Source organism: Camellia sinensis, chromosome 1 (genome assembly GCF_055761805.1).
Source record: "Camellia sinensis isolate YWXY chromosome 1, ASM5576180v1, whole genome shotgun sequence".
NCBI classification, from domain to species: domain Eukaryota; kingdom Viridiplantae; phylum Streptophyta; class Magnoliopsida; order Ericales; family Theaceae; genus Camellia; species Camellia sinensis.
Genome location: NC_138961.1, coordinates 51294776 through 51318364, shown reverse-complemented (window position 1 = coordinate 51318364; position 23589 = coordinate 51294776). Strand labels below are relative to the sequence as shown.

General features: G+C 36.2%; 2 protein-coding genes across 3 annotated transcripts; one reads left to right on the top strand and one right to left on the bottom strand.

The window, feature by feature from the left end:
• Positions 1–34: 34 nt before the first annotated feature.
• LOC114279990 (uncharacterized) lies at positions 35–13873 on the top strand. Its single transcript, XM_082877135.1, has 11 exons — positions 35–272; positions 2274–2446; positions 2557–2738; positions 2856–3995; positions 4092–4169; positions 8470–8794; positions 8886–9085; positions 9723–9799; positions 12280–12381; positions 13168–13354; positions 13466–13873. Exons 2-11 carry the CDS (start codon positions 2275–2277, stop codon positions 13553–13555), a joined length of 2553 nt encoding a protein of 850 aa, XP_082733261.1. The 5' UTR covers positions 35–272; position 2274; the 3' UTR covers positions 13556–13873.
• Positions 13874–16249: 2376 nt separating this feature from the next.
• LOC114279991 (uncharacterized) lies at positions 16250–23198 on the bottom strand. 2 transcript variants are annotated; one of them, XM_028222298.2, is made up of 9 exons: positions 22763–23198; positions 20892–21092; positions 20407–20483; positions 19520–19573; positions 18497–18757; positions 18357–18419; positions 17913–17981; positions 17774–17819; positions 16250–16634 (listed from the first exon to the last, which is right to left on the bottom strand). In XM_028222298.2, the coding sequence occupies exons 1-9, from the start codon at positions 22794–22796 to the stop codon at positions 16573–16575; spliced, it is 867 nt and encodes a 288-aa protein (XP_028078099.1). In that variant the 5' UTR covers positions 22797–23198; the 3' UTR covers positions 16250–16572. The 2 variants fall into 2 exon arrangements, with proteins under 2 accessions (XP_028078099.1, XP_028078100.1); XM_028222299.2 differs by having other exon boundaries at positions 20407–20474; positions 22763–23177.
• Positions 23199–23589: the final 391 nt, after the last annotated feature.

Here is a 23589-nt window from a genome sequence, read left to right as displayed (position 1 = left end):
ACATTGCCAATTCGATTATGAAGCAAAGATTGGAAAAATGGAGTACGTTACAAAACGCTTCATGAGTTTTTATAGCAATCCTTCCCCATTGCCCTTGGCACTCTTCCTGTGGTCTCTCCCTCAGTCCTCCGATTTCCTCAATCTGCTCTTTCACAGCCCTAAAATATCTCCCAATTCTCTCTCTCTCTCTCTAAGTATTCTTACACAACGAAGTCTCTCAAAGAGCTCTCCAGTCTCTTCCTCATTCGTTGATTGTCGGATTTCTTGAAAAAGTAGGCTTCGAATCTCTCATCTCCTGTATCGTTTCCTGTATCGATACGTTGTTTATATTCAATTTCTTCAATTTTTTTTTGATTATTTTACTCAAATGTATCATCATTAAGTGAAATATGGTTGATGTTGTAAGTCTATTAGTGTGTTCTCAATCATTGTGGTGGTTTATCGTACAGTCATTTAAGGAGTTTCGAGTGATTTGCTTTTAGCGGCTATTTTGTTTATTTAAAAAAAAAAAAAATTTATTGAATGGATATTTGATTTGATCAACTTGTTATTGGTTGTTTGAGGGTTGTCTTTTTCATTGTTTTGAAAATTTTGATGATGATTGATGTATTTTCATATTTCGAAGTGGCTGAGATAGGATTTTCTTCGTATTCTTTGCTTTACCTTGTTTTTTTCACTTAATCTACTACTTGTTTCTGTCATTTCCATTTTTTGGTGTTTTAAGTCGTTTTTCTGGGAGAGAAATCGTCAGTGATTTTGTGTCTGGTGCGGGTGTGTATGTAGAGGGTGGACTCCTCAAACCTTCAATTTAAGGGCATGCTGACTCGGCAAAAAATGTAATTTTTTAATATTTTTAATGATTAAATGGTGTTGTGTAGTCTACAGTGTCAAAAAAGAATTTATAACAATTATACAACAATATATATATAATAACAATCTTAAATACAAATATATAAGAAGTGTCTATTGAGAAATATCCCACACATATACCATACTCTTGTCCAAGTGTTGAGTATCTAATACCGGTATTTGATTTATATTGAAGAGTCTATGTAACATAGATTACAACACAACCTGATTTTTGTTTTTGAATTTTCAGTTTTAGATACATGTTCTATATGCATGTAGGTAGATATATGAGTTTTGTGTGCTTTTAGATGCATGTGCTTGTGTGTGCTTTATATATGATCTTATGTTGTTTCACTGCTGTTAGTCTAAGGCATTCCTATATCTTCTCAGAGTGAGTGTGTTTGTAAGTGTGCTCATTTTGATTTGCTGTGGTTACAGGATAGATTCATTGAAGCTTGATTCGCTTTAATTTGTTGTCGTTTCTTCTCCTAATTCCCTTGATGTCCCTTTTATTTATTCTTTGCGTCTCCGATCGTTAATGTTGTTTATTAAAAAGATTTTAGTTTGGTGATTTTTGGACTTGTTTTTGGGTCTTGTTACATTCTTTAGGAACTCACAATTTGGGCTTGGATTGCTATATATCATATATAATGGGAAATCATTTTTACATAAAAATTGAAAGAGTTTATTTGCTTATTTATTTTTTCATTGGTTTGGGATAACCTACAAAAGCCAAAAAGTAAAAAAGTTACTAAAAAAATCAAAAAGTCTATACTATTTGGGAGAAGTTTGTGGGAGAAGTCTAGTGGGCAAAATTATTATTTTGCCCTTTGAATTCAACTACCCAAAAGTCAAAAAGTCAAAAGGCAAAAAATCAACAAGGGTAGAATGGTCATTTTGATTTTACTACAATATTTTATCACACATCTTTGCGTAAAAAAGTCAAAAAGTTATCCCAAACATAATTTTTTCTCTTCTTTTTTAGCCAAAAAGTCAAAAAGTGCACTTATATAACACATTCCAAACAAATGTTCGATCTGTATTCATAGTCTCTGAACTAGTTTGTGTTTGTATTTGCATGAAATTTGTGTGTTTCTGAATTAATGTACAATCTAGAGCGAAATCCTTACCCTTACTATCTTTATAGTTTCTTTTTATGTTTAAGGGTGTTTTTTGTGTGTTTCTTTTTATCTGTATTCATAGTCTCTGTACTAGTTTGTGTTTGTATTTGCATGAAATTTGTGTGTTTCTGAATTAATGTACAATCTAGAGCGAAATCCTTACCCTTACTATCTTTATAGTTTCTTTTTATGTTTAAGGGTGTTTTTTTGTTTTTGTTTTTGTTTTTGTTTTTGTTTTTGTTTTTCCCATGTTAAACTTCAATATATATATATATATGTATATATATATTTGTGTTTCCACAGAATGGGAGCAGGGAGGAAGAAAAAGACACTCATGTTGAAGGAAGAATCTCAACCTTCTCTGTCAATGAATTGCAGTGCACCTGCTAGGAACCTGAGAAAGAGTGACCTAGGTGCAATTATTTTTGGATGCAAGCATAACACAATGAAAGAATGTTATTTCAAACAGTTGTTTGGTTAGTTCTCTGCAGTAATCAACATGCGTAGACTTTTTCTCCAATATCTAGATGTTTACTTATGTACTTTGGTTCTAAAGTCTCTTTATGTACTTCAATTTATTGAATAGGATTACCAGCTCCGCATTTTTCTTATGTGAAGAACATCAGTCCTGGCTTGACGCTCTTCTTATTCAACTATAGTGATAGAAAGCTTTATGGTATCTTCGAAGCTTCAAGCCCAGGACAAATGAATATCAATCCATATGGGTGGACTGCAGATGATTTGGAGTACACACCATATCCTGCACAGGTATGGAGCCCTGGTTACTCTCTTTCTCTTTCTGCAGCTACTTTTGGGATTGGATTCAGGATTCAATAGGTCACATATGGAAATGGCTTTTATTTACTTTTTGTATTTAAATTCAAGGTTCGAGTCCAAATCCGGATGCAGTGCAAACCCTTGCTTGAAGATCAGTTTGGACCAGTAATTGCTCACAACTACTATGAGAAGAGGCTTTTTTGGTTTGAGCTAGACAAGGCTCAAACCAAAAAGTTGATCTCCTTGTTTTCATCATCACCATCAACAATTCCTCCGAGTCCCTCTGTCCCACAGAATACAGCTAGGTGGCCTACTCTATTCAATGGTGTACCCACTTCTGATGCAAGACAGGTCCTTAATGATGTTGAGGCCCCACATTCGCAGGCAGGTTTTGCTCATTCAAATCAGTGCAATGTGCAGTGGGACTCGTGCAATGGTCATGTTTCAGAAAGAGAGCACCAGCTTTTGGAAGGTTCTGTTGAGAAGGACCTTGTACAGCCAAACCCAAACTGTGTACGTTCATACTCTTCCATTGTAAGCAGTTCAAGTACTTCCCACCCTGAAAAAAAGTGGAGTGCATTATTCAAAACTTCAAGAACCTCTGATACATCGAAGGTAGATGAAGATTTTAAGACACGAGCTTCAGAGTTAAACATTCCACGTTCAGATCAGTACAATATGGAATGGGAGTCTTCATGTGATGCTCCCTGTCTGGAAGGAGAATTTAAACGCTTTGAAGATGAGCCAGCTATGGGAAATTATGAGGGGATACATGTGGGCTCAAAATCAGAATGTGAATTGCTGTACCCTTCTGCTCTGACAGAAGCAGCAAGTTCCTTTCAACAGAGCACCTCAAGTGGAACTCTAACCATTGTTGATACAAGACAAGAAGGTGAATATTTTAAGGCTCAAGCTTCAGATGGTAATCTTCCACATTCAGATGAGTCCAATATGGGATGGGGCTCATCATGTGCTACACCTCATCTGGATGGCGAAAGTCGCCCTTCAGAAGCTTCTACAGACGATAATATACCAGAAATTTATGAGGAAGAACTTTTGCCCCCGAAAACAAATTGTGAACGATACTATTCTGCAGTGACAAATGATAAGAGTTCAGATTATAATCATGGAAAAGGAACTGTTCATTCTTTTGTGACGGCTGAGGTACATTCACAAGATGGATGTTCTATAGACGTGGTAGGAGTTGCAGAAATGAAGTCTTCCAATATTCAGTCTGTTGTAGATAAGGTAACTGCATTTTTATCGTCCTTGACTTCTTTATGCCTCATATTATTATTATTATTATTATTATTTTATTTAACTTATGATGGTATTTTGTTAAAGTTGGTGCAAGAAATTGAACGATTGAAGGTCTCTCAATTAAAACAAGTTCAGAAAATCAGTTCTTTGGAGCAGGAGCTGGTAAGATGCCTTATCTATGCTTTATCGTTTCCTTTTTCTTGTAATCTGTGTTTTTGCATCCTATGATCCTGGCAATGTTACTAAGGGCTTGTTGAGTTATCATCTTCAGAAACATTAGTTTCCTTTTTTACTCAATTTATTCTTCTTGTTCTTCCATCACCGCACAAAAAGGATCAGTGTGTCTGGTTTGGGGTATGTGGTATATGCTTCTACTTGACACAAATCCCATATCTATGTTCTTATCACATACACAGGTTGGTCTGTGCCTACATTTTGCATAGTTAAATATGTGTTAATGGTATAAAGTTGCCGAATGTACAATGTGCTTCAATGGAAGACAAGAAGTTATGGTGAGCGCAAGAGAATTCCATGGTTTATGAGCTCTTGATACGAAAGTCACATATATTGCAGAGAACTTGAAAAGGACACAATGTTGGTACTCGTATAGGGTCCTTGAGTTGGGTTCGATGTTGTAGTTCTTTCTTTCAATATTATACAAATGCTAGTCAAGCAGGACCAATTTTACAAAAAAATGCTAATGCCTGGGTGATTTACATTTTGGGATGCAAGTTCTAGAACATGGTATGCTTCGCAAGTGCCTTGTGTCATGCCCCGAGAATTTCTGTGACACGAGGAGCAGCAATTGAAGTGGCCAAATGCGCTGGAAGGTTTCGGAAGGTGCAAGAACGGGCTAGAGTATGCTGGAAGGCTCTAGAACGTAGTGGAAGGGTCCGGAGTGGCCTAGAAGATTTCGGAATGTGGAAGGATCTTAGAGTGTCCAGAGGAGTCTGGATGGGTCTGGAACATCCTAGAATATCTTGGAGAAGCCTACCATGTGCATAGAGAGTTCTAGTCTTCTAGAATGTAGTAGGAAGGGTAGTTGTCCTAGATAGTTCTATGGAGTGTTCTAGATGAGAGTTTGTAGCCCTTAGATCAAAATGATCCTAGCCGTCCATTTATAAGGGTGAGGGGTCTCATTTGCTAGGCACCTAGAGACGTGGAGATCCAAGAGAGCTCTAAGAGTGAAGCACTTGTGAGTGTGAGTGTGAGTGTGAGTGTGAGTGTGAGAGCCTTGTAAAGCTTTGTACACGACTATACTTGTAAAGTTAACTTGTATAGTGAAGGCATTCTTCCACCTAAACTTGTGTGTGTTAGTGTGGTTGAGTGGGTAAGGCTGACTTAGGTGCAACCAAGAGGGTTGAAAAGCATCTAAGGCCGCACGGTTGGCTTGCGAAGTCTAAGGTCGTGACAGTTGGTATCAGAGCAGAGGTGTACATGGCTACGTCGGGTGACGAAGGTGCTAACGTCCCCAGGGTGAAGAAGCTCTCAACGAAGGACTCGATGGCAGCACTGGAGGCACGACTCGAGGGGATGATGGAAAGTGTGGAAGGGCGGTTCACTAGACTTGAGGAAGCTCTAGTTGGCCCTGGTAAGCCCACATCCCATATAAGAGAATTTTTCGCTCACTTTGCTAGTCTTATTGCTAGGGTGGAAGAGTTGGAGGAGAAGGTCGACTCCTTCGAAGAAAGGGTGAACTCGTCTCTCACTGAGGCAGCTGGAGACAGTCCCACCGAACGGAAGGCCCTGGAAGCAAGGGTGGCTAGCTTAGAAGTGGAGTTGGAGTTGTGCAAGAAGGCCATCGTTGCTGGCAATGGAGGGAATTTGGCTCCAGCCAGGAGGAAGGTTCGTGCGCCAGAACCTAAGAGCTATGATGGTGCAAGGGATACCCGGGAGATCGACAACTTCATTTGGAACATGGTGCGGTACTTTGAGAACGTCAACATCGCGGATGAAGGCGAGAAGGTGCAGACCGCTACCTTGTATCTGAAGGACACTGCAATGCTATGGTGGAGGAGGCGGTACGCCGACATGGAGAAGGGGTTGTGCAAGATAAAGACTTGGGCTGAGCTCAAGAGAGAGTTAAAGAAGCACTTCTACCCTGTCAATGTCGAGTTCCAGGCATACAGGAAGCTACGCAAGCTAAGGCATGTGGGGACATTACGGGACTATGTGAAGGAGTATGCCGCGCTACTATTGGAGATCCCTGACATAGTGGAGAAAGAGGCGTTGTATGGCTTCCTGGATGGGTTGCACCTTGGGCAGCAAGAGAGTTGCAGAGTCAGGGAGTAAAAGACCTTGCAACTACACAGGGAGTAAAAGACCTTGCAACTGCACTAGCGGAGGCGGAGAAGCTGGATGACTTCAAAGCGCTAGGGAAACCCAAGGGCAAAGCCGGGAGACAGTCTCCACCAACCACCGATGATGAGCGCAGTGATGGAGAGTCCCAAAAGAGACGGGAACGGCGCAAGAATGGGCAACGCATTGGATCTCCAAGGAAGAAGCGTGAAGGCAAAGGGCAGCTTGAGTGTTTCCTGTGCAACGGACCGCACATGGTGAGGAACTGCCTGAAGAAGAAGGCGCTGAGTGCCATGAAGAAGAAAGTGGCGAAGGGCTCCGATAGTGAAAGTGCTTCAGAGAAGGAAGCGCAGCTGGGGAGCGTCCAACTTCTTGGGTCAATAACCAAGAAGAATGGGAAGATGGAAGCGCCGAGGAGCATCCAGAAGAAGGATGTGCTCTACGCGGAGGTGAAGGTTAATGGGACAACCTCTCACGCGTTGGTGGATACAGGTGCCACACATAACTTTGTGAGCACTAGAGAGGCTAAGAGGCTGGGCTTGAAGGTCAAAGAGGACAAGGGTTGGTCCAAGCCAGTGAATGCGAAGGCGACGCCAATCCAAGGTCTGGTGAGGAGTGCTGACATGACCATTGGGAGCTGGACTGGGCAGGTGGAGTTCACGGTCATTAAGATGGATGACCACCCCATAATCCTAGGGATGGATTTTATGAGGAAGAACAATGTGATGCCAGTCCCGCACGCTACAACCGTGTTGTTCTTTGCAGGAGATCGACCATGTGAGGTCCCATTGGTGGCAAGGAGTTAGCTACTCAAGGACAAGGGGAAAGCACTTGCGGCAATGCAGCAGATTGAGCAGCATGGCAACGGCAAGGGCGAAGAGGCAAGCACCAGTAGCAACGGACACAGATCATATTGAGATGTGGTGGCTCGGTATGCTTCTGCGTGACGAGGGCGTCACGGAATCGGGTGGGGGAGAGTGTCATGCCCCGAGAATTTCTGTGACACGAGGAACAGCAATTGAAGTGGCCAAATGCGCTGGAAGGTTCCGAAAGGTGCAAGAACGGGCTAGAGTATGCTGGAAGGCTCTAAAACGTGGTGGAAGGGTCCGGAGTGGCCTGGAAGATTCCGGAATGTGGAAGAATCTTAGAGTGTCCAGAGGAGTCTAGATGGGTCTGGAACATCCTTGAATATCTTGGAGAAGCCTACCATTTACTACACTAGCATAGAGAGTTCTAGAATGTAGTAGGAAGGGTAGTTGTCCTAGATAGTTCTATGGAGTGTTCTAGATGAGAGTTTGTAGCCCTTGGATCAAAATGATCCTAGCCGTCTATTGAGGAGGGGGATGGCTATATAAGGGTGAGGGGTCTCATTTGCTAGGCACCTAGAGACGTGGAGATCCAAGAGAGCTCTAAGAGTGAAGTATTTGTGAGTGTGAGAGCCTTGTAAAGCTTTGTACACGACTATACTTGTAAAGTTAACTTGTATAGTGAAGGCATTCTTCCACCTAAACTTGTGTGTGTTAGTGTGGTTGAGTGGGTAAGGCTGACTTAGGTGCAACCAAGAGGGTTGAAAAGCATCTAAGGCCGCACGGTTGGCTTGCGAAGTCTAAGGCCGTGACACTTGGCTTTGGTACTTGGGGTTCTTGGGGGTGTACTTGTTGCCCATATGAGATGGGTGTGCGAAAACATGATGGTTCTTATTGCTGTTATTACTACTACCGCTAGTGGTAGTTGTAAGGCAACTACTTGTGGGTTTCCAACAATGTTCTTGTGTTAAATATTGGCATTTGATATAGATGAGCTTGTTGCTTAAATATTTATGCAATGTTTTTTCAACTTTTATAAAATATAATAGATTTGTTTTCTTTCTTTCATTTTTTATTTTATTTTTATAAACTGGGAGTCAATATTTTGAATAATTTAATGTTCTTTATCTTTTTGTGTGTGGGTTTTTTTATTTTTATTACCACTCAGCGGTTTTATATGATTGTTGGTGTCTTTAAGGAAGGCCCTATAGCTTTGTGTTTTATTTTGTAACTAGCCTACAACATACAAATTTGTCATGTTATATATCAGGTTGGTTGCTCTATTTTTTTTTTCCTTCCCTAACTTGTCCTTTTTCATGACTTGGTGAATGTGAACTACTTTTGAATTGGCAATTCAGGTTGAATCAAAAATAGGAATCCAACATTTGAAAAACAGATGCCATGTGTTGGAATCTGGGTCGCTTTCTTCAATCGGGCATGTTCAGGATGCAGTGATAGAGACATGCAATGAGCCTCCTCCTAAGATTGATGATTCAATACTTATAGTGGGAGGATTTGATGGTTCTTCATGGTTGTCAGCTTTGGGTTCCTATTCTCCTTCTAGGGACACAATGAAATCTCTTAAGTCAATGACCTTTGTACGTTCATATGCATCTGCAGCAACTTTGAATGGTGAACTTTACATATTTGGTGGTGGAGATGGTGACATATGGCATGACACAGGTATAGTTGCCATGTTTTTGGTAAATCCTTTATTGTGTGACTCATTAATCTTTTACATGCGGTAATAACAGTCAGTTTTATTTGTTTTAAGTTGAATCGTACAACGCAATAAGTGATCAATGGGTGAGTTGTCCTTCATTAAATCAGAGGAAGGGAAGTCTAGCGGGAGCTTCCTTAGACGGCAAAATATTTGCAGTTGGTGGTGGAAATGGAGTTGAATGTTACTCTGAGGTGGAAATGTTAGACATGAACATTGGGAGGTGGATCACTTCTCAGTCAATGAAACAGAAGGTACTGTGTAGTTATTATTTGCATGAGTAAGCTAGTAGGTTGCTTGCAACTATCTGCTTATATTTTTGAATAAATTTTATTTTATTTTTGAGAAACTATACTCAAAGGATGCAAGTTATATTGATTTGAAAATAAAGTTTTCCTTTCCATTTGATTGTGATAATTTGAGGTCCAGTCATAGGCTTACATTTAATTTGAAAAAGTGCGTTTATTAATACAAGAGAATGAATTTTTAACTCTCTAATTATGTTCAAATCATCATTATATTTACTATGGAATGGGCAGCCACATTGCTGAATAATTTGGTTTTGGGATTTATAATCTTATCATTCTCAATGCTTGGTGAATTTCGTCCTGATACATTTCTTTATTATAAGAGCTTAAGCCCGCATCTAGGTTTTAAGGTCCTCATTTGATCCTACAAAACTGGATCATCTACTGAATTGAGCATTTTGAGGTGATGATGTCAATCTAATTTTTGGAAGGTGTTCACTTGTCGAACAGATCAACAAATACAACTAGTCTATAAAACATGTCATGTTTTCATTTTTTTTTTTTTTCAAATATGCTCTCTGTTGTAGCTAAGAAATTAAGCGGAACTATGTATGTTGAAGTATTACTTCTGCTGTCCTCCCAGCGATTTGCTCCAGCTGCAGCAGCAATTAATGGCATACTCTATGTTGTTGGTGGATACGATGGAAGAAATTACTTAAAGTAAGATTTCATTTCTTTTCGTTTCGCATTTATTATTTTATTGGGTAGCATTGTCATTTATGGCCAGATTTACCATAATTAAGTAGTTCTGTTTTGAGCCTGCTTAAGATTGTATTTTTTTCTGTGTTACGTTACTAATGCATGCCCTGGTTCAGAAAGATTGGCTGATGCTGTTACATAAGACTGTTAAGTTGTGTTATTGTGAGGTTCCATTGCCGTTATGGACCAATTAATAGGTTGGAGTGAAATTAATGACTGTATTGGCCGTTGCAGTTTGTTAACTTACGGCAATGACTGCCCGTTATGGCATATGAATTTATATGCATTTTGATTACACATAGAGACTTAGGAAACTTGATTCCTTTCTTAGATCGACATTTGTGGAGGTAAAAATAACAATATTTCTCTTCACATCTCTAGCATCATATTTCTGTAGTAATTGTTTATTGAACTAAACAGACGAAGGGTAAGTATATCCTTTGCAGGGAAATAAAAAAATAAAAAAAAAGGGCTCAAAATTGAACAAAACTGCCGTGTTAGAAGGCCAGTGGAAAATTTGGGTGATAGAGTGGATGGAGAACTTTTAGAGGAAGATTTGGGTAACCCATTACTATGGGAGGGTTGGGGCTGATTGATCAGGTTAATCCTCTGTTGGGCTTGATTTTGGGAGCTCTTCTTTAGATGGTTTGAAGTGGGGAAGAAGGCTCATCCTCTGCAAGTTGCAGGGCGATGGATCTAGGTTGTCATGAAGGTGGGTGGTTGAATTCAATAACAGGAGATTATGGAGAATATGATGGCCAAATGAGCTGTGAAGGTTGGGTTTGCTCTGAAACATTGCTGGGTTTGCTGGAGAGGAAGTTGGAAGGAGGATTATTAGGTCAAAGAGCAGGGAAGAGCAATGGAATGGTGGCTTAGGATTTGATGGTGGTCATTGTGAGGGATGTCTAGGTTGATAGAGGTGAAATGAAGATGTCTAGCCAGGGGGAGGTTAAGATGGTGTCTGATGGATAGGGATGAAATGAAGATGTCTATCCAGGGGGAGGCTCTCACATAGTCGAAGTTGGTGTCTGACAAGGGGAGGCTCTCACATACTCGAATACCCAAGTTTATAAACTTGAAATTGTATTTGCTTGGTTTGGATTTTTTAAAAATACTTTTCAGAAAATTCTACTTTCTTGTTTCCCGTATTTTTTTGTTTTTACTGAATTTTTTTAATATTTTAAGCAATTTTTTAATTTTTAGACACACTTAAGATAAATACACTAAAAAAGTATAATTTTTGTGAAAAAAACTTTAAAAAATTCAGTAAATACAAAAAATACAAAAAAAATGAAAATTCAGTATTTTTTTTTTGTATTTTTGTGTATTTATTAATTTTTAAAAATATTTTTTCACAAACATTTTATTTTTTAGATACATCTAAATAAGGTGCATCAAAAAAAGTAAAAAAAATACTTAAAATTTTAAAAATATTTACTAAAAACAAAAAAACACGAAAAACAAAAAACCCAATTTTCAGAAAACTAAAACTAAACATACAAACTTGTGTTGCCCTTAGGCGTACAACCATTATTTATAGATCTAATCTAATTATAGTAAAACAAGAAACTAATAAAATAGGAAAACTAAATAATCTCAAATCAGTAAACTAAATAGTTTTATACTAAATTAGAATATTCCTAATCAAATATTAATTCCATAATAATAAAAATAAAATAAAATAAAATATATAATTATTAGAATTTTGTCTGCATCAGTTAGCAAATTATTGCTGTTTATATTTTTATTTTTATATGCTCTTTTTATTTTTATTTTTTATTTATTTATTTTTTTTATAAATATTGCAGATTATGTCAATTAGATTTTTTCATGTGTCTCTGATTTATGTGGTAAGATGCCAATTTGTTGTTAAAGTGTCCTAACTGCCACGATTAAGGAGTTTAGGGAGGAAAACAATGTTCATCTCTAATCTCATGCTGGCACCAAAAATTACAGGTCTCTTTGTATAATAATCTCCTTTGCTTCCAAATATAAAGGGTGCTTAGGTCTATAAGATGTGTATTCATCCTTTTGCTTCCAAATATAAAGGGTACTCAGGTCTATTCGATATGTGTATTCGTCCATGAAGTTTGCTTACACTTCCCGTCTTCCTTATATGAGCTTAAGGCTTTGTTTGGAAGTATTTTAAATAACTACTTTTGCATAGGTATTTCAAATGCCTGTGATAAAGGTCTTTAATATAATATTCAAATACTTAGGTAAACTGTCGAATCTAAATTTGAGGTAGTTCTTGCTTTCTCCATGAATAAATAATGCCAAATCCATGCATTTCAAATCCATAAATACAAATGGAGCCTAACATAATGGCATTGAAGAATGTGTTAGATGAATACTAGATAAATACTAGTGGTTTTGGATGTACCCTCCTGTTTGTTGAACATATGTTCTTCTATTAAAATTTTCTTTTCCTATCATCTCAGTTCCGTTGAAAGGTTTGATCCTCGAGAACACTCATGGAGGAGGATAGGAAGTATGAACACAAGGAGGGGATGCCATTCTTTGACCATGTTGAATGAAAAATTGTAAGTTGATCCTCAAGAACATTTATGTTTACAATTTTCTGTTTATATTAACAAAAATTTGAAAATCGTAAACAAACACTCACTTGTTTAACCACAAAAAAGTTGGTTTTACTTGTTTAGAAAATGATTTTTCATCCCTTCTTCCTGTTCCCATCCTCTCTAGCATCACCCGCCACTCATCACCCCCAGTAACTACCACATCCAATCACACCAACCTCCGGCCACTGTTGTCAGCAATATCTTCCGATTGCTGCCTTACCACTTGCCACTGGCGGCAACCACCTTCAATCACCAACCTCGGCAACCACCACCTCCTCTACTACTACTTGACACCTTCCGCTATTGATAACCATCTCTGGCCTTCATCTCTAATTGTTGACAACCAGTTTCAGGCACCACTTCCCGCAGACAACGACTTCAATTATTTTGAAAACAAAATTTTAAAATGTATACCAAACATATTTTCGTTTTGCTTTTTAACAAAAATTAAACATAAGCATGTTTAATATTTTCTGTGAATAAAAATTGTAAACGTTACCAAACAACACCTTACAGTTTTGTTTGTAATAGATCATTATATGGGGATATCTCAAACCTTGTTTATTTACTAATAATTTCTTGGATTGGTTTACCTTGGCTAGATATTTTTTGATCTTCACATGGAAAGTATGGAAAACCACTACTTGCACTTGCATGATAATGGATGCCTAGAACTTTTTAAGTACTGTTCATATTACCACAGTACAGCTAATAAAAAAGACATTGTATGGAAAAATTTCAATGCAGATATGCTTTGGGTGGTTTCAATGGTTCTAATATGGTCTCAACTATTGAGATATTTGATCCCCGTCTTGGTTCATGGATGATGGGTGAACCCATGAATGATCCTAGGGGATATTCTGGAGCTGTCGTTATTGGAGAGAAAATCTATGTCATCGGTGGGGTGATGGATGGTAGTGAGATATTGAGCACGGTACATAATAACCATATTGTATTTCTATAATATTTGATGCGTCTATAATTTGGAGTCTCGGCTATGTGCATTTTTTATTTTTAATTCTCATAATTTTTGGTGATATGACAGATTGAATGTTATAAAGAGGGTTGTGGTTGGGAGCTGACCAACATGAAAGCTGTCGGGAAAAGATGTTTCTTCTCTGCAGTTGTCTTGTGAGTAATGTTCACGAATGGAATATTTCATGATGACGCAGTTTAATCACACACTATAAAAAAGAGAAACTTGTGGGATTCGACGTCTATGTAAATGCTGTTAGGTCTCCTACTTACTGAAAACAATGTTATGTATTTAGTCTTGTTATGTCCTTAAAAACTTGAGGTGCGGTTGCCATAGTCCTAACCTTGCTTATAGAATTACATGTATGTATATAAAATACTTTGCAGAGTCTACTACTACTAGGAATGGATATTATCACTATTATATGTGGTGGTGTGCTGTTTACTGAAATGCACGTATATATGGTTTTGGATAGTATACTTTGGATGTGTAGGTGTTTTGACCGAATCCGGATCATTTAATTTTTTTCTGGAGTGATTTTAAAGTGATTTTTTATATGGTTAAAATTTTATTTTTAAAGTGGCTAGTAGTATTCTGTACCATCAATTTTATTTTTGAAGTGACTTGATACATCAATTTAGTATTGTTTTACTCAATTTTTGTAAAATTCAATTTCAATTATACAAAAAATTACTATAGAAGATCGGGATTAGGTTTGACTTGCCTTGGTGTGGGTATGAGCTGATTGTTTTAGACGGAGTGCGTGCTTTCCTGTTCTGCATTTTGATTCCTTTCATGCTTGATTTTCACATTTTAGATAGTTTGAAACTGCAGGATGAAGTTTTAATCTTATTTATTAAATGGGTCATACGTATGAATTGTCATCAAGGTCCAATCTGGTTATTACAATGTTACATAAATTATAGGGTAAATTATACTGACACTCACTGAGTTTTATGTTTATTACAATTTTCTTCCTCACCTTGTGGAAATCATATCTATCTCTTGAGGTTTAAAGTTTCATTATAAATTTTTTCCTCAGCAATTTAATTTTTTTAAATACTAATTTTGCCCTTACTGGATGAATTACATTGACACGACTCTTATTTTAGAAATTACAATTCCCTCCCTAAGGTTTACAGTAGCATTATCAATTGTCCTCTCAACTAAGTTGGAAAAAAATTCATTGGAAAAAAAATTAATTGGAAAAAAAATTGTTCAGAAAAAAAAAATAAATTGAAAAAAATTGTTAGTAAAATTTTTAAATTTTTATTTAAAAACTAACATAAAATTATTTTTTGAATTTACGCTTTTTTTTTTCAAATTTACAAACTGAGACAACTATTTATAAATTAAAAAAATTATCAAATAAGTTTTTATGGTAGTTTTTAAAATTTTTGTAAATATAAATTGAAAATTGAAAACGAAATGGTTAAATGTCTTATTAAAAGATTCGTTATGTATGGTTTGATTTTTAGAATTTTTTTTTAAAAATTAAAAATTAATCTGGTTAAGAAATAAAAAATAAAAATAATTATTATTTTTATATAATTTTTATCTTACAAGTGGTTACAAATAATTTTTTACAAATTAAATTGATACGTATGTATACAATCTGTCCAAAAGTTAAAATGAGAATTATTTTTTACCCTTAAATGATAATTACTTTTTATTTTTTATTTCTTAACCAAATTAATTTTTAATTTTTAAATTTTTTTCTAAAAATTAAATCATACATAGCCTAAAATTTTTTTGATAAGTTATTTCTTACATTGGTAACTCATTTAATTATTTGTTAATTTTAAGACATTTTTACCATCTAAGACCTATTTGATAATTTTAACCATTTCGTTTTCAATTTTCAATTTATATTTACAAAATTTTTAAAAACTATCATAAAAACTTATTTAATAATTTTTTTAATTTATAAATTGTTGTCTCAGTTTGTAAATTTGAGGAAAAAACGTAAATTCAAAAAATAAGTTTACGTTGGTTTTTAAACAAAAATTTAATAATTTTACTTACAAATTTTTTTTTTCAATTATTTTTTTTTCAAATAATTTTTTTCTCAAATAATTTTTTTTTTTCAATGAATTTTTTTTCCAACTAATACTAATCAAGGGGCAATTGGTAACGCCACTTTAAACCTTAAGGAGGAGGTTATAATTTCTAAAATGTGCAGAGTGTCAATGTAATTTACCCAATGAAGAAAAAATTAGTATTTAAAAAAATTAAATTGCTGAAAGGAGAATTTACAATGAAATTTTAAACCTTAAGGGGGAAATGTAATTTTTAAAAAGTGAGAAAACTGTAATAAACATAAACCTCAGTGGGTGTTAGTTTAATTTATCTTAAATTATATATAATATATTTAATTTAATTTAATTTTTTTTTTAGTAGAAATAAAAAATACTCTTAAGAAAGAAAATATACTCGCCCAAAATTTGAACTTAAAGATGTAATGAGTAGATGATTATGACGTGTCAATTACAAAACTAACAATTTTTGTGAATTTTATAATGAAAATAATATAATATTTTTTATATCTAATATGTGAGTTTGTTGAGAAGGCTATATCACGAGTCAGTGGCCAATGTCACCTATGTGACTGAGGTCCACTAATGGCGTGTTTGGTTGAGTGATTTGGGGAGGGATTTGGAAAGAGAAATAGAAAAGGTGTGTGAAACTATGTGAAATATAGACATAATTTATTCACATTTCACCTACCTTTTCCATTTCCCTTTCCAAATCCCTCTCCAAATCCCCCAACCAAACACAGCATAAGGGTTAAACCATGTCCACAATCGGTTAAAAAGAAATCACATGGATTTTAATTTGTTATGGTCTAGAGAATTGCCGCAGCGAGAATTTTCTGTTGGACCAGTTTATTTTAACTTCCTTTCTGTAAGCTCGCCTAATGTACAAAACCACATCTAATACAACCTCAAAAAGATTTCTCAAATTCTAATACATTTTGACCAATTATTTCGGGATTTATAGTCCAATTTAACCGAAAACAATGACAGTTTAAATTACCAGCTACACCAATGTCCCCAGATATTGTAGATCGCAAGGAGGCATGAGAACGAAAGTATTGAAGGATTTGCGAAAGCAAACTGCGGACCCCAGTGCTTTTTAACAGAGTTAAACAAAATTACTGCAACTAGAGACAGCATTCACTCGATACCGTGAAATGATGGCAAGACTGCAATAAGGGGATCCCCATAGCCAACAGCTTCTGTAAATCACAAAAGTATAAACAAAACATTAAGCAGCAGAGGCCTGCAGCCAAACATATTAACAAATCCATGCAAAACAAACCCATGCATCAATGGCTATACAGGTTTCTGCTTGTTTTTAGATTCGTCATTTTGGAGGTTGTGGAGTGAGTTTTACCATTGCAAAACCCGTCAGATACTCTCCCATCTATGGTGCATAGACTCGGGTACAAGTATTGGGTGCGAGTGTCCAAGATTCAAATATTCCTAAACTCAAATCTTAGGATATTAAGATATGTGAGCATCTGTTCAAAAATTATATAAAGCTAGAACTTAGGCCTCAAATGTCTAAATAGGATATGGGTGACTACACCCTTACTCTTGTCTTGTCATACTTGATGGACATAGGTACACTAGGGAAAGTAGAGGAATCTATGTAACAAAGTCACCCGTTATGTAAATTTGAATACCTTTTTCTCTCGTTCAAAAAATAAAATAAAATAAAATAGATGCATAGATTGCTCAAGTGCAAAAGTAGTGACCAGCTTATCCCACTAAAAAATATTTGCTCGCATAACAGGTCAGTAAATTAGTTTGTAACCTGCTTTATTATCAACAACACCGAGTCATGTGAGTTGAAGCACTTGACTAAGTCAAGACTTCATTCACTTTTCACTTATGTGACTAAATGCAAAAAGGAAACCACGAAACGAACCCTGATTCCTAGAGATATCTCAGCTTTCAACACAACACTACGAGTTGAAAATGGCATCGATATTCACAGTCTTCCCACCCGCTAAATGAGAAAATAAATTGTGAAAAATTCCCAATTCAATACCGCAGGGAAATAAGAGGGAATGATTCCATCTGATCTAAGGGTTTGGTTTGACTATGTTTGCTCACTTGAGTCGTCCATGAAGCATTGTAACTTATATGACAGACATGACGGTAGTTGGTCAATATTTTGTCTTGCAGCACCCTCATGTACCTCTATGTGAATACACATGCAGTACAACTGCTAGTAATTGTGTTCTAACTTCCACCATCATAGTTAAGCCATTAAGTTTTTGCATGTTTCTTGAAGTGATTTGAGATGTCAAAGATGCACAAAAATTAATGAATAAAAGAATTTACGAATAAAGTAGCACAGACACCGTACCTCCATCATTAAAGAGAAGCTTTAAGACCTCTCCAGCCACATCTGACTGCTCAACAAATGTCCAAAAATAAGTAGTCATAAGCAACATCTATCATGAAGGCAAAGAGATATTCCATGGAGCTTAAACCAAAAGCCTTACCTTCACAGGAAGTTCAGTGCCAAACTGATCCACAAAGCCTATCACCTGTCCTTCTTTGATTACATCACCCTAAATCAATTATTAGCTGAAAACAGTTAGTTTTGTTTTGGCCATCTTGGACTCCACATTCCTTGAAAATTCACTTTATTTTATTTTATTCTATTTTATCTTTCATGTATTCAGAATGATAAAATTCCTTCCAGAAATAAAAGCTAATTGTAGATAATAGTCACTCAATTTTTATCATTCAATTGCTAAAAGGTACTGAAGATCTCAAAAATATAGATAGGTGAACTGACAAATTTGGAAACTTGAAAAACTTGAATTTCAGAAGGCCAAGCATAAAATGTTGCAGCCAAAGCACTTAGAAGTGACGGGTAGGGTTAGGGCTTTCAATCTCTCTACTCATAACGATCCTTAAGAAACATAAATTACAATCGCTACCTCTTTGCAAATAGGAGGTTGCTTCTTTCCTTTCAATGTTCTGCCCCTTCGGAATGAGCCAACCTATGAGAAAGGGATAGTGGACTACATTAATAACTGTTCCACAAATACTAGAAGGCAAATGCTGCAGCAATACATACCGTTGGAGATGACATAAGAACATATCCACTAGCTCCAGAAGCCTCCAATGCTGCTAACTTCGATGATTTTTCCACTGAAACATTTGAAAATGGACTGATTTTTTCTGTAGAGGATTTCGGCAGTGGAGTTGGTGGGGAAGCAGCAGCTGATTCAATCATCGGTTTGCTGGGAATAGGTGGTGGTGTGGTTGGAGAAACAACAGGCAAGGGAGCGTGTGCGGCACCAATATTCCGCTTCAGATGCATTTCAAAGTCTCCAACCTATCACAAATCAACTAATGTTTGGTCAAATGTAAGAATGTAAAAACAATATACACATTGATACAACCAAGAATTATTAATGGCCAGGACAAGCATCTGTATCATATTTTAAAGTTCAGAAGGGAAGCCTCCCATCTCATTCATTTAAATGGAGTGTTATATGCTGTTTCAATTAAACAGATAGTAAACTCATAACAACTCTTGCTCTTACTCAATTATCTGACAGGTAGGTTCATCACAAATTGATGCTTGGATAGCAATATCACTGTTCCACCAAAAAGCTTTCTAAGCAATCAAATAGGCAACTTGCCATTTCACATCTTATCTGTGTTTTATGTTCATGCATTATGATTCACATCATCCTCAAGACTAAAGGACATGTGCCACAATACTGGTTAACAAATAATTTTCCTCTTTTGGTTCAAGTCACGAAGCATGCTGTATCAGTACCCACTACCCAGTTATATTTTGTCTTGTTGCTACCGAGTTTCTTCTGTATCAGTACCCACTACCCAGTTATTCATTGTCTTGTTTCTCTCTTCAATGCATGTATGTCAAATGGTACATCCACCCATCACACTCATTTCTTTGAAGATAATCCTTTTAAACTTTCCCTTGGAACATATTGAATCACCGACCAATATTATATTTAAGTTCAATCATCTACCCTCATTTTCTACAACCCACAGCATTTCCTAACCAGACCATTAATGAATGGAAATTATATTCAAATGCTGCTACTACAAGCATTTTAAGGTTCACCTTTAGTTTCAGCTCAGCAATCTCTGTCTCGTCACAGACCTCCAGGACCAACTCCTGATACAAGAAAATAGAAGCACACTAGTCATGGTTCAAACAAAGATTAGAGGAGTTAAACTTCAAGGTGAAGAAATCAAGTAGCGTGCTTACACTGATTTTGTGAAATAAGCTAGCATGACTCAATGAGAAAAGTAAACTATGAACATGACACAAAGGACCAACTACCATGAATGGAAATGCCTCAAGCATTTGACACTTAGAAAAATTGACCAAACACTTGAGATCAAAGGCCCAACACTTCCCCCTATTAACCACTCTCCTAGTCTGGCAAAAAATATTTATTTTTATCCATTCTTGGACTTGACATCATGGTTTCCAACTTTACAACAATTCTACAAATGAGTTTGACAAATAAATATGGATGTTATTAGCCCAAAGGCTTAAAATTTTGCTCAAAGGAAAGATCAAGCAACACTTTCTTTAAACAACTAACCTCACTTTTGGGGTCTTCACTATTACCTGGTGCAAATAGAAGTTTCGAAACAAGGTGTTTTAGATAATCTTCTTCTCATGCAGAGTAAAGAGTTTGATCCAAAGTCAAAGTTTAAAACCTTGCTTCATGCAAGGGCAAACTAGAGTGGAAGAGTTTCAAGCCTAAGCCATGATTCCTATATTGTAACTGCACCTAAGTTATGTTTTCAAACAAAATTAATATCAAGTAAACTCCAAAAAGTACTTGAAAACATTCTAGAACACATGAAAGGATATAAATAATGATGACATATTGTCAAGATTTCTCCATGGGGTTCATCAATGAACATAGTTCAATAAAATAAACTCACAAAGTTGCAAGAGATATCTGAGTGTCAGAAAGATAGACAAGGACTCACCTCAAATCCATTAGGAAATGTTGCTCTTCGCTGACCATTCTTCTCTAACGGCCTTTGTGGTTGGCTATCTGATGGAACTACAACATTACATTATCCAAATTTTTTGATCCAAAGGCTAGATGAAATGCTCAGTAATACCATAAAATTACATTTATATGTGTGAGTTCATATATCATGCAAAAATATGTATACCAAAGACTCAGACCCAGCACATTAATAAGTACAATGGCAGTAACAGACTTGAACTTCGGATAAAATCCTAGTCCCACTTGGATTTCACCAATGTACTGGATGTTTCAATTCTTTATTCTTTTGTGGGAAACAGGAATTATTAATAATCAGAATAAGGACTTAGGAAAAAAATGAAATAAAGTGTCCACAAAAATCAAAACAGAATATCAATACATAAATTACATGGCACATGGCAACATTCTCTGACCAAAAGAAACTAAATCTGCACATAAGCTTTAAGTAAAACAACTTACCATCAGACTTGGCTGCCACTACAGTTTCAGATGCCTTTATGCATGAAACTACCATTCCTTCCCGTCTTATAGGAATAGACCCACCAAATGTCAAACCTTGGATGTGTGATCTACTTAAGGTGGGCCAGGTTGCATTATGCACAGCAACCATGCATGGCCTCTCAAGTACAGACCGCACAAGTGAGACAGTTCCTACAGAATCTGGAACACAGCAACTAACAGATCAGCATCAAGCTTGGGATCTAATTACAGTTAAAGAAATATATAATATATAGTGAATAAGGAAACCCTATAATATGGCATAATGAGGGGGTAGAAAGATCAAACACAGATGACATGCCAATAGCCATATAGCATGCTAATAGCCTTCAAGCTTAAGCCGAAATGTTGATTATTACTCTTTTTATTTTTTATTTATTGTTTTAATTTTTAAATACATTAAAGGCATATAAAAAAAAAAATCACAAAACATATATCTAAAAGATGTCAATTGTGGTCGTTACAAGGCCATCCAATGGCAGGAAAAGACCATCTCAGAGGTACAACTCCAGGATCCATAATTCCCATAAACATAATCCACATCATAAAATGGCCCAGTATTCCTAGGCAGAAAAACTAATTCATACTATTAAGAGCAAGAAAAACTAGTGCAAGAAAAGTACAATATATACCACAAAGAGGAACTGATTAAAACTAGGTACAAGGACACCTATATGTGACATATGCATCTTAATAGTCCCAAGGGCTGACTATGAATGAATAGACAAAAGGATAACTAAACTTCTTGTTATAAAGATTGAAAGATAATCCAAAGACTACAAAAAGGGCAGTCTTAGTGCATGGGACTCCTGCCTCTAGGATGGGAGAGGCTATTTGTGTGATTTGAACCCATGAACCCTAGGTCGCAATGGAGTAACCTTAATATTGTGCCAAGGCCTGTCTACCACCCCATCCCTTTTCCGTCAAAATTTGTTTCTTTTCCTTAACTTTCTTCATTGGAGATGGTTATCTAATAGAATGGTTGTTGATGAATTTAAGGATTTGAATTACACTGCCTAACAACTTAACCTTTCGGACTAGTCTGTTGTGTATTCATATCTCACTAACCACCCCATAATTATAACCATCCACATTTTGGCCCAGTCATGGATGCAGTATGACTACACATGATAGACAGCAGCAATTAACAAAAGGAATAAACATTTAGGGCCAAGCTATTACTACTTTTCCCGAAAGACATCTTGGGTTGAGAATCTCTAATAAAATAGCAAACAGGGGCCTTCAAAGTTTCTATAAGCATCATAACAGTTCCATTTTCCTTCTTTTTCTCAACAAAACTGGAAAATGAAGACACAAACAAAAACACATACATACATGCATAAATATATATATATATATATATATATATATATATATTTCAGAAATGTGGCCCAAACAAACTTAATTAGAAAGCATGTAACTAAATTAAATGTTTTCTTCAAGTAGATCCAGTTAGCTGAACAAAAAGGACATGAATACAGGTTCGATATAGCTCAAGAGAAGAATCAAATGAGAGAGATTGATATGAATAAAGCGAACAGGTGAAATCAATTCGAACCTAATTTCACTCCCAGACATCTATTTCATACTAATTATCAGAACACAGCGCAAACATAATATCACGGATTGATGGATCTGAAACACGAATGCAAAGCAAATGACACAATTCATAATTACAGAAACGCAATACAGAAAAGCAAAATGAACGCCAAAGTTATACACATCGATATATTTAACTCTGCAAATTGATATGTGCAGGTATATATATACACAAATACGTATGTACATGTAGAGAGAGAGAGAGAGAGAGAGAGAGAGAGAGAGAGAGTTACAGTTGAAGGAACGGAGAACAGCGGCGGAGTCCATGGAAGGAGGGGAGAGAAGAAGAAAAGCAGGAAGCGGAGGAGATCGATGTATCTGAGAAATGGAGAGAGGGGTAGAGAGAAAGAGAAGAATTTATAGTTGAGAATTAGGAGATGAGAGAGTTTTGTTAAAAGCACAGACAGTTGGATGTTGGTGTGGTGGTATATCTATTCTATTATGTATGTATTTTGTCTTTGAAATCTCCGCCCCTCTCCTACAGTTTCTTCACCTACTTCCCACAGCTCTGAGAGTTCAGTTTGCTAACGTGCGCTGTGTTTCTTTTCGCCTAAGTGGCTCTCGTCCGGCATTTATGCTTTGTTTTGTTTTCTTTTTTTTTAAACGGGTTGATTCGGTTACAAATTAGACCTATAACTATAAAAATTCAGACCGGGTTGATTTGGTTACCAATTATAATTATAATGATTCACTTATTTTAAAAACTTGAACCGAATGATATATTGAAAAAATCAAATTAGAAAGTGTAATTTCGTCTACACGATCACATCAAATTGGGATTTTTGTTTTTGGGTCAGTGCTATCAAAAGCCCAATTTTTGGATAGAGCTCCAACTTTGATTTGGAGGCATTAAGTTATCTGATGGAGAAATTACTCATAGGTCCCATGTGAAATATATGGACACCATTTAATTTCATAATTTTTTGAGCATATCCAAAAATCCTTTCCCCTCTCTCTCTGCTTTTTGCTTCCCTTTTTACGTCTCTTCCTCTAATCCTAATCTCAGTCCTAAAGTCAAACAAGAAGGTGATGAAGAACAAGAACAAGAAGAAGGAGACGA

What these genes read in the sequence shown, in the direction of transcription:
- LOC114279990 (XM_082877135.1), top strand. Translation starts at nt 2,275, where the DNA reads ATGGGAGCAGGGAGGAAGAAAAAGACACTCATGTTGAAGGAAGAATCT. An exon ending in TGACATATGGCATGACACAG is followed by an intron (nt 8,795 to 8,885) that starts GTATAGTTGCCA and finishes ATTTGTTTTAAG; the next exon opens with TTGAATCGTACAACGCAATA. An exon ending in GATGGAAGAAATTACTTAAA is followed by an intron (nt 9,800 to 12,279) that starts GTAAGATTTCAT and finishes CTATCATCTCAG; the next exon opens with TTCCGTTGAAAGGTTTGATC.
- LOC114279991 (XM_028222298.2), bottom strand. Translation starts at nt 22,796, where the DNA reads ATGGACTCCGCCGCTGTTCTCCGTTCCTTCAACT. An exon ending in TTCTTATGTCATCTCCAACG is followed by an intron (nt 18,420 to 18,496) that starts GTATGTATTGCT and finishes CCTTTCTCATAG; the next exon opens with GTTGGCTCATTCCGAAGGGG. An exon ending in GCTTCTCTTTAATGATGGAG is followed by an intron (nt 16,635 to 17,773) that starts GTACGGTGTCTG and finishes TGTGATTTACAG; the next exon opens with AAGCTGTTGGCTATGGGGAT.